Source organism: Aspergillus aculeatus, assembly GCF_001890905.1.
Source record: "Aspergillus aculeatus ATCC 16872 unplaced genomic scaffold ASPACscaffold_4, whole genome shotgun sequence".
Lineage (NCBI taxonomy): Eukaryota > Fungi > Ascomycota > Eurotiomycetes > Eurotiales > Aspergillaceae > Aspergillus > Aspergillus aculeatus.
Genome location: NW_017962979.1, coordinates 2,148,536 through 2,161,739, shown reverse-complemented (window position 1 = coordinate 2,161,739; position 13,204 = coordinate 2,148,536). Strand labels below are relative to the sequence as shown.

General features: G+C 48.1%; 2 protein-coding genes across 2 annotated transcripts; one reads left to right on the top strand and one right to left on the bottom strand.

Annotated features, from left to right (window-relative positions):
- Positions 1-1,062: 1,062 nt before the first annotated feature.
- On the bottom strand, positions 1,063-4,651 carry nut1 (putative RNA polymerase II mediator complex subunit Nut1). The gene is made up of 6 exons (XM_020204831.1): positions 3,917-4,651; positions 3,614-3,864; positions 3,502-3,564; positions 2,945-3,451; positions 2,352-2,883; positions 1,063-2,298 (listed from the first exon to the last, which is right to left on the bottom strand). The coding sequence occupies exons 1-6, from the start codon at positions 4,530-4,532 to the stop codon at positions 1,193-1,195; spliced, it is 3,075 nt and encodes a 1,024-aa protein (XP_020058876.1). The 5' UTR covers positions 4,533-4,651; the 3' UTR covers positions 1,063-1,192.
- A 6,439-nt stretch (positions 4,652-11,090) lies between these two features.
- On the top strand, positions 11,091-12,961 carry ASPACDRAFT_115563 (uncharacterized protein). Its single transcript, XM_020195910.1, has 2 exons — positions 11,091-11,564; positions 11,807-12,961. The coding sequence occupies exons 1-2, from the start codon at positions 11,431-11,433 to the stop codon at positions 12,534-12,536; spliced, it is 864 nt and encodes a 287-aa protein (XP_020058875.1). The 5' UTR covers positions 11,091-11,430; the 3' UTR covers positions 12,537-12,961.
- Positions 12,962-13,204: the final 243 nt, after the last annotated feature.

The following is a 13,204-nucleotide window of genomic DNA, read 5'->3' as shown; positions in this document are numbered from 1 at the left end:
CATTATTCTTCCATTACTATATACAGTTCAAAACTTGTAGAAAGCAATCGCGTGAATCCGAGAATTATCCTACGCGTCAACTCCAGAGACACCATGCAAAATCACCATACATACCTCCCCCCTCCGTCTTTCCCTCAATGCCACTCCCTTGTTTAAAAATATCCCCCCACCACCCCTACACCTTCATCCCTTTCCTCCAAATTGATGTCAGGAAAGCAGCATAAAAAGGCCTACAAGGTCAACTTGATGAAAGCTCTTCCTGTCTTCCAACCCTGCGACGCGACACACACCCTTTGGAAATCCCACTCCTCTCCTCCCCAACCACGAGCCTTACCACTCTCCCCTTTGTGAAACTCAGCCCCTTCACAAAAAAAAAAAAAAATAAAATAAAGGAGATGGAGGTCTCTCTCACATCCCTCATCACCACGGTCCTGACCCTCACTCTCGCATCAACCGTCGTCGCCCTCCCGCTACCCGAATTCCTTCCCTGGGCGCTTGTGGATACCGTCTTGCCGGGCTCGGGGATCCCCAAAGCCGTGGAAAAGCTGGGAACAGGGTTTCAGTGATGGTCTGTGGCCCTAAGGGCCAAGAAACGCGAGGTGAGGAACTAGTTCGGTTGTGTAAAGAGGTGTGGGTGTTCTACATTCAGCTAAGAGGTTCAGATTGTGATTCTAGTTTACGAAATACGTCGCTGGAATGATCCCAGGATACTGGCAGCTGGGCTAGCAATTCAGCATTTACGTAATCAAGAGACAGACGGACTATGACGAGCTCAGGGCAAAAGTGCTGGACTAGATGGCCAACCGATCAATTCGCGAGGGAAACGGCGAGGGCAACCTTGCAGTTGGCCCACAGGGGATTCATATCGCTGTGACGATGTATATATAACACATTTACCGAATTGGTATCTATCCGAATAGCCGTCACGGCAGGATACTTGTCGCTCCCTTCTAGAGTAGTCACGTTCTCCCTCAGGGTAAGTGGCATTTCTTCTGTGGGAGCTTGATGGGTAGCCTGGTGGGCTGGTCATACATTGGAACCAGGAGGTCTGGTCTGCATGTACGCAGAATGGCGCTTGGCATGTGGATATCACAACTTGAGTTCAAATCGGAGAGGGTACAATGCAATGCTCGATGCTAATAGTCGACCCACGACGGACACCGTACTTTACAGCCTTCTTGAACAGCCTCTATTAGAATAGACCTTCCATATCCAAGTCAAGGAACTCCGGATTCCCGACAGCCATATCAGCAGCGTTCAAAACATCATCAATACTCGTATCCAGTCCACTCGACGATTCAAGTCCGATACCACCCATGGTCTGGCCTCCGTCCATTCCCACCACAGCCGCAGCCGCCGCATTGTCCAACATGCGATTGAGATTTGCCGCGTCGTCATCAGTGACACCATGCCCGGATGCTCCCTGTGGGTCGAGATCCATCTGCCCAGGGCCTCCCACACCAAGCTGCATGTGCTGAATTATATTATTCATATCCAAATTCGGGACCTGGGCCGGTGGGGTCATGAGTGCGTTTACCCGCCGATACAGCCGGACGATGACTTCAGCGCGTGATGGATCCTTTTCGGAAATCTTCGGTATGTTGTCATGAAGTAGATTGAGAGCGCTCCGGAGGGTGAGAATCGGGCATCGTGGAAAGGATTCTTTGGTAGGATCTAGGGGCTGGTGAGAGTGATTATTCTGGTCGATGGCAAAGTACTCGGCCATAGGTGCGCAAATCAGCGTCGCTGCAATATCAAGGGCTATATCACCGCTGCCAGTCTCGGTCTGCAACTTGAGTTCTTCAACCAAGGCCCCTAGAACGCGTGTGGCCCCAAGAAGCAGAACGCCAGTCACGAGTTGTCGGTGCGTGTAAGAGTGCGGTGCAACACTGACGTGCGGACTTGCGCTCCACAGTACAAGGGATTGAAAGGCACTTCGTATACTGCCTAGAAGCCCTCCGGGCGAATGTGATGTCCACGAGTCTAGCTCACTCCGGTGACAGCTGCCGCTTCGCTCGAAAGATAAGCATGGTTCGAGTGCATCAAGGATCGGCTTGATGTCTGTACGAGACGGGTGTCGGGCACGAACATCCTTCAATTGTTCCTCCAGCCTGCGTGCAGTCATGTTCAAGACGGTGCGATGTATCTCTTTGGCTTCGCCTGATATCGAGGTGGGATTGATCAGGGAATGTAAAGCTTTCAGGGGGATCGAAGGGTCGCCCTCCGTTTCCCATATGTGGTTACCTAGCCAATTTAAGGCCAGAACAAGCGATGGAAGAAGAAACGGTTCGAGGAGATCTAGTCTGTGTCAGTCCAGTTCAGAACACACGTTAACGGAGGGAATGCATTACACTCAGATCCACCTTTGAGTGTGTCGAATTCCAATTTCCCGGCCTCGCACGCCCCAAGACTTTGGCTGAACAGAGTAGCAACAAGAAGATAAAACTCTTGCGGGCTACATGCCGACATTGTCTCTTCGCTGATGCCTTCGGCGATGAATAAAGCCGTGATCCAGCCCCCCAAGTTCTTGTTTTGCTTGTCGCTCAGAGAATCCAGTTTCTGACTGCATGAGCCACCCCCAAGAATTTGCAGAACAAATGAATTGCTGCCACCAAGTCCAAGGTCATGTGCTCGCAAGCCATACCGATATGTGAAGGCGAGCACTAACAGTAAGATGCTACCAAACTCGTCGTAGACAGGCTGGCTTTCTCCTTGATCCTCATCCCAATGCCAGGCATCCAGCAATGAGCACAACGGTTGCAGCACCTGTTTTGTGCTTCGAAACAACAGAATGACATCCATAGCCTGGGGCCGGCGAGAGAGCGAGTTGCAGATATTCTTTAATGTCATCGTTTCCTTTTGATTGCAAAGGTTGTGCATGACCTACGCACGTCAGCAAAGGTTTTCCCAATTCTCAGTTCGGAAAGGGTTCGATGGTCCGTACCTCGATGATCGCGCCAACGATTGCACCGGCGTTTCCCTCCATCGATTCGATCTCACCTATCAAGTGCTCGGCTCGTTCCGGGTTAGCATTGATCTGGTTGACAAGATCATCTTTGTTATACGGCCCCCCTACAGGGAGTGTTTGCATAGGATTTTCTCCAAGAAGTCGCTCGATGCTGGATTCAGGGATCAATTTGTGCGAGGCGCATGCGAAAAGAAATTCCTGCCTCACGTCCGAGAGAGCAGTATTGCTTTGCATGGTAAACATCTGCGAAAAGGAGGGAAACGTATTTGGATCTAGTCGACCCAGCGCATGACTGATACATAGTTCCATCGGTAAGGTAACCATAGATGCTGCCAGCATGGCGGCAAAAAAGGCAGGTAGTTTGTTCACGAGGAACGATCGAAATAGAAACATCGACCGGTTGGACTCGCTACGGTAGCTTGCGTTCGAAAGCACGTCAAATGCTGCAGTGATAGTTTCCTCAATAAGAACTTCATAATGACCCTGTTGCAGTTAGTGCGATTGCAGCGCTGCGCGTTGGACAACCCACTCACCCCATATCTGTTCGACAAGTAGTTCAGAAGCATGCTGTCATCAACCAAAGGACGTCCTACCAGCTAAAACTAGTCAGTACCAAGCTACTAGCCGTGTGTGACGTATACGTACCATCGCATTGATATAGACGAAGAGGCCAGCTCTCGAATTGATCATAGGACCGTCCATAACTGACGCCTCAAACTGAAGCGCATTGACGTTGACACCTTCCATCATCGAGACATCCAACGGCTTAGCCGGAGTTTCACCGTAAAGGTTGAACTCTTTCTGCAGGCTGTCAAGTCGATTACGTAGTGGTAGTGACACTTCAACACAGATGGGAAGGTATGCCGACAGAGCCTGTCCCAGTTTTACTTTCAAGGCTGTATTATCCTGTCAGTAGTGGGATAGTAAAGCATGGATCTCTGAGCCTACCTTCCTGAGAGTCGGCTGAAAGGACTTCGAGTCCTTTCGTAGTGCCCGACAAAGCAGCAAGCAAGATACCCAAGGACTCGAACAGCGAAACTGCGTCGGGAGAACTGATTAAGCCTGGGTTCTGATGGCCAGAATCAATATGACTGCTGTTCCAGGCCACAACAGCCTGAATCCAGTCGATGATGGCGGTGAAAATTGATATCGCTTCTGAAAATGACTTGGGGACACTGCCGGTAGAGACGGACAGCATAGCATCCTGGACAACTCTGATGTCCGTCATAAGAGTGTAGCAACTTCGACTCTTCTTGCCCGGATAGACCTCCACTGATGACGATTGATTTTTGTCGTGGATTGAAGAATGCTTTAGAAGGGCTTTCAACACGGTCGACGTCTGGACAAGGCCCATCTTGCAAAGACAGTCTATGTACAGCGGAAGAAGCGGGTCCCACTTGATCCCTGTGCTAAGTCGCGTCTCAAGTAGCACATCTAGCAGCAGGGCTTCAGTAATTGGGCAGCGCTGCAATAGTAGTCGCGATAGGCTCTTGAACTCTGCTGCGTCGATTCGATGCAACAAGCATCGATGGAGGAAAATCCCCCATTGTTCGGAAGAAGTCATGTTCCAGATAGATCTGCTTGATTTGCTTGATACTCGGGGGTTGCGGGGAGCATAGCACAAATAGCAGTGTGGAAGCTTTGATTCATATAATAGAGTTGACTACCCTGGCATTATTGCTGACATCGCGACATGGTCTGTCTCCGAACTTGTTGATCCCGGGAGACAACTTTAGCTGCAATCATTGTTTGGACGTCAGGTGCTCATCACGTGGTATTATGTAATTTAAACAGCACGTGACCTTCTTGTGGTCACTGCGCGGCATTGGCATCGTATGTGACAAGCAAGCATCCGCTTTCTTTTAGATACCTGCAGACCGGACGGAGAGCTGTCTCGTACGCGGAGGCCCTCGCAAGCGTGTATTTTTCAAGACTTTGCAAACATTGGCGATGCACCTCGATACCTGAAACAACAAGCCCGAGACGGCTGGATCTGGAGATAAAGCCGCAATCCATCGTAGATATACCATATCCACCTCAATAATGACGCGTCGAAGCATATGCATCTCCAATGACATGATTCATGTATGCTCCAGTGAGAAGGGCATTAAGGACAACACCTGGATGACAGACACACCCGGTCACCTTGAGGTCAGGTTGCGCCTGTGATTTGCAGGCACTGTTCTGTACTACTTACTACAAGATACAAGGTCATTTCCGACGTCTCGAAGTTTGACCGTATGGTGTCGGAACTGAGGGTCTGCCGTCGGGAGCCTCCAAACGAGAAGAAGACAAAAAGCAATCGTTGGACATTACTAACAGTGTAGGTACTAGATAAGTTTTTTTAGGTACCTATTCTGCGACTACCTCTTCATAATAAATATTACAGTCACACCAAAAACAGATATCTCGTCTGAGTCCCGACTAGGTTGGTCAGAAGACGATCATGCGCTCTGTATGGGTAATCATCACTGCACTAAAGCTCATCAGCCATATCTAGGGCAAACGGCAATCAATCAACTGGTGGGGAGCTGGACCCCGGGGGCTAACGATCCATTGCCATTAGCTCTTCTAATAGCTTCGGCACTCGGCCGTAAGAGTTAAAGGATAATTCCCAGTTCGGTTGCTTAGGGCCAGACCGTTGTGAGGTATTATTTCCGGTTATAATGTCATTGGCTCTTGAACCACATCGAATAGCACTCCAACCGCCACTTTGCAATATGGCCGTAGATCATATCCAATCATTGGTGTGTCTGACTCGCCGGGCATACTATAATGGGGCCGCATGGCTTGCGTGCTTTATGATAGATGAAATGCCGTAGCAATCATAGGCATGACCAAATATCGACCTTGGTCAGCCTGCCAACATAGGGGTCGGGTTAGGGGATCGCTGGGTTAGCTTCGTGCTCCAGAGCTGTGGGATTAATCGCAAGGCACTGTACAGTACAACACTGTCATACAAAAGGTAGACACATTAAGGTTGAGGCTCAAAGATGGCATATCTAGGATTTGGCTAGTAGCAATTTTACTCGTATCTACTTGAAAGTTTATGTTAGGCACAACAATGCTTGGGGTCCGTGTAAATTCTCAGTTGAAAGGCGTATATACGTACAAGGCATAATACTGGGGCAAGGCTGCGCCGATGTAGATGAGGTGAGGAGTAGTCCACAACACGCAGATTGGGCGCTCAGATAGTCATCGTCGTAGAAAACATCTAGAAAATTGCATCTTTCAGTTTTTATGAGTTAGCAGAGTAGGGGGCCGTATCGTGTGATAATAGCACCTGAAGGAAAGACACTGGAGGTGTGGCTTAATCGGTCGCGCTAGGCTTTAGGAGACGTACTCCGTAGATTTTGTTACATAGTTGCAATCAGCTCAGGAAGTCCATGGCGTGAAGAACGCCGAGATTTCCGCCCAGCTCGAATTGACTCCATAGCTAAGGTTCATCGCAGAAGGCTCACTTTTCTGTCTTTGCATTCTGGCAATCGGATAATTAGTTACTGAGTCAAGAGCCCCATAAATGTCAACAACCGTGTCACCTTCATGAGGCCGCTCTCAAACCTGATATGTCAGCAAAACGACAGGTAGTTATTCTTTGGGTCAAGTCGATCAAATGTCTGTTCAGCACCATTCGATCAACAGATGACGCTACAAGTACATACTCGAACATTTCCCGTATAACCACCTTGGGTGTACCGACAATCCCCCTGCTGCCGATTGAAGCTTCAAAACATGCATTGATATGTGGCTAGTGCCTACTAGTGGCAATAAGTTCACAGTCCGGAGCTGAAAACAGGCAATGTGCCACGGTGGCGAAGCATTCTGTGGCTGCATTGCCGATCCTGCGGCGTCGGCGAGTCCGTATTGTATTCCCACCTCACTTACTGCCCACTTCGCTCCGGTGTGAGGCTGTATTCGTGCACTATAGATGTGGCTGAGAAGGAGGATTCCTCTCGATCTGGAACGAGAGGCTAACAACAGGATCTGGAGCTCGCGACACCATGCAATGAATGAACAGGTGGAAAAGCCATGATGCTAGCAGTATCTTTAATTTTTTCGCAAGTACTATGTACCGCCCATATCGAAGTCATCCCACTTGCAACTTTCTCGTCCGCTCTCTTGATGACCTTAGATTGAACTCGGGTCCTGGCGCGGGACGCAATGAACTCAATAATTGTCTTCCACTTCATCATGTTGGCGGCAAGCTGGATCGTCGTTCTAGCCATATTGCATGGTTAGTAGATAAGCATAAATATGACCCTGCCTTTTTTTTTAGCGTCATCCCCTCCGTCATGTTCCTGGGATCCAATGAAAAGGGTGGTTGTTGTAGTTGTGGATACGGCGAACGTGTTGAGTTATACCTTACATTCTTTGAATTCCTGGAATTACGGAGGGGTACTGAGGAGTACTAAGCCAGTAGCCATCCTAGGGGGCCAATCGCCTTGCATATCATGAGACCCAAACTACGCTCCCTTGTGCAGATAAGCCTTGTTGGCAATGCTTGCCAGCAGTATTGTAATCGTAATTGTCTTCAGCCACACTTTAGCTCCAGGTCACGGAGATACTATTCAGCCGCGTGATGTAGAGAAGTGTTGAGAGTGCTATATCACACACACCCTCGTAATGTTGTAATTTGACGTGGTACGTCTTTTCTGTGTGTCAAGTCTGAAGTGTCATGTAATCAGGGATTAAAGGAGAGTAATCGAGATAAAAAAAGGCCTTAATTGATCCATCGATTATATTTTGGAGACACAGTCCACGTCGACTGAGCCACAACAAGCTGTGGGCCACAATGCAGTACATTGAGAGTTGAAAGCTTCATATCGAGGCTGTAGTTACCGCAAGGTATATTTCAGGCCGCAAGAAATGGATCGGACATGATCGGTGGCATAGTACTCCTATAACCATCTGCTCAGTCGTAAGGCGTGGGTGGGTGGCTAAACGGCTGTTAAGTTGCACTCACTTGTGCAATACTCACCGCTCTGTCTTGAAATAATTGATCATCATATTTGCCTGGTCTTCTTTGCGGACCGACCAATATGAATTTTCATACTATTACTATAGAGGACGTAATCGTTGAGGACGATTTCGACATATTGAAAGCAAAGACCCACAAATAGAGTTACATATTTTCTGCACGGCGTGTTGATATCTTATCATTTAGGCATTTCACAGGACGGAGTACTGACCCTGAATTTCCGCGAAGTCAGACAGGATAACTTATCCGAGGCATGATACTGAGCTGAGCAGTAACGGTGAAGAATACTATTCTCTTGCGGCCAGTTAGATGGCGCGACAAGTATTTTCGCCGATGCACTGCCGTTTCCAAGATTCAGATCTCCGCGACACAGTGTGGCAAAAAAAAAAGAAAAAAGCCCCCCAAGCACCACAGGGGTTGCACTCGCGCATGCAGAGCAATTCATTCCCAATGCAGAAAAGGCATGAATAAAACCTACGTATGATTTCTGATGCGCAATTGGAAAGGTGGTCCTCAGCAGCGGTACGTATTTCAACTAGCGGCGGCTGGGTGAGTGGTGGGGAAGCTTAGCTCCCTTACTTTACCATGTGTTACCATGTTGTCCGCCCTGTTTAGGGGGATGCTTTCTTTCCTTACAACTCCCCAGGGTTTCAACTCTTGCTATTCGGTGTTTTCAACATTGCTGTATATTATCAAATTGGTCATGCAACCAATAAAAAGGATAATTAAAGCCACCTCGGTTGTCCATACTTGAAAGCTCCTCTTCAAGCAGTACCCGACTAAAAGGCTGTATTTGACCCCTGCAACTTCGACTTAAGACATTACAGCTGACCGGGGATGGCATGCTCAAGCATGATTGCGACAATTTTCTCAGATTGCTTGTTGTGCTTGAGAATACCTTACGAATTGCTTACAGAAGGAGGGAGGAATACCTTACTGTATGTACCCCGCCGAATACCACATCTGGGCGCTAGCATACATTATTAGCACGGCAAGATAAATACGTAGCTTGGGCTTTTTCTCTTTTCAGCCCCATCGATAGTACCATTTTTCACACTTATTCTCGAGTACAGCTTATCATTCGATAAGGATCCTTCGCAATGGACCAAGTCCTATAGTGGTTCAATGAAGGGGGAGGGGCTAGACGAGGCCGCCGGACCATAGGCAGTAGGTATGTCACTGCCTACTACTAGCAAGGAAGACTATAGAAACGCCACTTGGGCCGCATCCCTTGGTGGTAGCAATGATGCATACTAAAGATTATTGGGATTGGACTGAAATACCGCGCTTCCTCATTTCATGTTGAAGGCATGGGAAACACGCGATTGACAAATTTGACAGGAGGAATTAAGAACAATCTGTCAAAGAATCTTAAATTATTGCCCTTTGATTTGACCATATTAGTTCTTCGTCGACCTGGAAAGCTGGAACCTGCTGTCTTCATGATTATTGACTGGGGATGTGCCGTTACCGAGCAAGGTACTTTGACTTACTGATGGAGTATTGTCCAAAACTGTGCCCCGGGCGGGAGAGACACCTTAAGATTGCCCTGATGGATAAGTTGTTTGAGGCTGTCGCACCTCTTCACTCACGCTGATTCTTGGATTTCGGCCAAAGACTCAATTTCCCTGAAAGTTATGATATGGACTCGATATTTCTGTGGTTCTCCATTCTGTCGGTTCGATCTGCATGCGACAACGAGAATTCACAGTTACACTTCCAGTCCTTGTAATGATAATTACATGCGTTCAGTATTTGTTTCGCCCAGCTTCCTTCAGAAGTATTACATATGTACTAGATAAAGTTCTATAGACGCCAATCAATGCGACAAGGTGAGCCATGAACGTGGGAGACATAGAGGTCATACTGAAACAGAAACGAGAATTCGTGGGGCTCAGCCAATGCAGTGTCTATTGTCTTCACTCCAGGCAGGGGGCTGAGGTGTGCAGGCCGAAGTTTCGGACGTAGGCTTCAAGATAGGTAAAGGAATTTCTCTTCCTCAGTGAGTAAGTCACCATGCCGTCCGTGATTACTAGAAAAGACTAGGATAAACATAAATGTACAGTAACTTACAGGTATCTACGGTAGATGCACGGATGTGTTTGATCTGGGTTCTATCCGAATCTGCATTATTTCGGGATCCACAGGCAGTAAAAGGACACGCGATGACCATCACCTTTTTTGCCATCCGCTAGAGGCTTAAAGGCTAGAGGCTCGGAGGGACTACCCAGAATCCACCGAAGGGCCGCCCTGAACCATTCGATCTGTACCTGATTCTAATGTTCAGGTTCCTTGGGATTCCGTTCCCGATCACTGTGAACGATTATTTCTTCATTCGCACTAAAGAAGGGGAGGAGGGGGCATTTAGAAAACTTTTTAAAAAAAATCAAAGAATAGAGACCAGTCAATAACCGCAATCGATACTATCATTGAGAATCTGACTGCCGATGACAATCACTTTGATGATGGTTCTTCCTTCCAGTTTTACCCAAAGATTTCCTAATCTGAAAGCGGCCCTGTCTTTCTACTCAGTACCTTAGCCTGGAGCAGGTACTGTGAGGTTAGTGCTGCTCAATACCCGCCACACTACTGATACTTAACGTTAGTGTGGCTTAAGGAGGTTACGCTATAACTAATCAGGCACCTCGTTTGAACAAGCTACTACCAAATGGGTTTCTATCTATCAATTCAATCTTATTACAGCCCAATGCTATTAGGCGAATTATTCTAAAACATGCAAATACCATCAGAAATCAATTGAACAGCTGTGACTGGAGGCACCTCAGCGAAACACTATATCCCTTGGGTATGTACGGTACATGTGTACTAAGAGTGATTTGATCCAACACGATAATATAGTACATTTCCCTTCTTTCGATAGATAGTGAATTGCAAAGAAAGGAAAGAGAAAGAGTAGAGGGAAGAGGAAAAAAAAAACAGAAAGAAAAGAAGGAGTAAAAAATAGCGAGAGAAAAAGAAAATCCTTCAATAAAAAAAAGCCCCCCTCTCAAACAAAAACGAAACAAAACGAAGGGCCATTAATCGGGTAGACCCGTTCCTTTCTCTGGTGCTAGTCGCACCCAGTACCAGTACCCAAGGTCCCAAACAATATACCTGGTCTACAAAAGTCCACACCTTCCAGTCCAGCTCCGCAATCTGACTCTTTCTTTCCTACCCTTCCGGGCCGGTTCCCTTCTTCGTAACCTTCTTTATTTTTGTCTCAAACTGAACTTTTATGTATGCTCATATGCAGCCCCGTTCCAGTTCTTCCAATGGATCCCATCACCTAAAGTAGAGCGTTGTATCCCCCCCCTCCTCCCCCTCTCTATTTCCTCCGCTGCGACTATCACCTACCTGTATTTCTTCATCAAATACCACATCTTCTCCCCGCTCCCTCCGACGAATGTTTCTCCTGGGCTAGGGCCCATGTCATGACTTGTGTTTTCTGCTTCGATAATAGATGGATTGCGCCTAGCAGATGTCCATGGACGAATCTCATCCGGGGAGAGGCCTAGGGTTTACCATCAGGAATCTGTTTCGCTCATCGTCATTGTCCTTCCCTTCTACGCGGCCACGAAGATCTCTCCTTCGAAGGGGACGCAGTGTGATTGATAGCAAGTAAGCATTCGCTCGCCCTCTAGCTCTTCTACCCCTCTATCTCGGCTGTTCAGTCGTGGGTTTTCCCCGTACAATATAACTTGCTGCCTTTCGTGCTTTTCACAGAGCAGAGCCTGATTTATGCCACTTCTGTCTCAAGTGTCGAAACACCAGCCAAGACCATCAGAAAATGTCGAAACCAAATAGTATTGAGGCCATGATCTTGAATGATTCAGAACTGACGCACGTGAACATTTCCGCAGCAGAAATTCGATTGACCCCACGAAACGTGCTTCCGCTCCTCCAATGAATGATAATCAAATCCGCGAACCAGCAGCGATGATAGGACCTGCGGAATCGTCTACAGTTGGTTGCGACATCTTCGAATGGTACCCGCGCTATCAAAATTGTCAGCGATACTTCTTGGATGATGCGCAACACAGCGTCCCTGTTCAAGCGCTTTCCGCTTTTCTGAACATTCGTCTTCCATTCCAATGGGAATCCAATCCGGTTGCAAGCTCGGGCTCGAGCTCGAGCTCGTCCACCAATCACTCCTCAACAAGCGCCAACCATACCAGTACCCCTTCGGATTCATCTGGGCCGTCGACAGTGCCCCCTTCTGTCTCGCTGATTCCTTATATTCGTCGCCTAGTGGCTACTGGAATGGATTTTCCGGGGGTGCTTCAAGGATTCTTCGGGAACGAATGGGCCACCGGCATCGGCCCTCTGCACGAACAGGAGAGACGCAATTACCTCTTCGCAGCGAAAAGTGGGGGGTGGGCAGCTGTGAAAAAGGATTACGATATTGCTCCGCTGGAGACTATCCCATTTTTACGCCCATTGCAGGGTCCGCTGGATTCAGAGATCGAGGCCGCGGAGAGGAGCTGGAGTGACTGGCTTGCCATGGAGGACTGGATGGTCGGGCCACGAGCACCTGATGCCCTTCGCGATTCATCGTCCAACATGTCACGAGCGCAGAGCTCACGTGGCTGAGGCTTCTAGTCCCTCGATCCAAATCTTCTCTCATTTCCTTGCCTCTTCTTGCTTTATCATTTTGCATCGATCCCCTGGGTTGACTTCTACATGTTAAACAATACCCAACGACTATGGGCGACAGTACGGAGTTTGGGAAACTCATAGCGGAACCCGTTTTCATTCTTTTAATATTCTTTCTGTTCTTCGCGTGCCTGCCATGAGATGACGATCATATGAGTTCTTGAGCGTGATAGACTGGCGCGGGCCCACATTTTAGTTTTGGCTTCTATTATTGACTACGAAGCGCGCTCTTTTTTGCAAGGGGCTATACTTGGATATACACGACCGAGGATTTTTGAAAACAGCAGCCAATCAATGATTCATATGATAGGCGCTGGTATTTAGTATAGCATTAATGCACAGCTCTTTGATTTCCAAGCTGGGGATGTTGACTACCACATTTCTGAATTCTAGACATTGGTTGGGCTTGTCGTCATCGCTGGAACATGCTTTACTCGAATGCGAAAAGAACCGCCCCCCCTGAGCCCCCTACTGCTGCGATCGCGGTTCACGACCCCCAAGAACCTGGATGACAGGGCCAACCTGGGTGAGGATCGACCTCGACAAGAGTCTCGATTGGGCACCTATCTCCGGAACGATAGAAGTCTGAAACAAGCGAAACGACC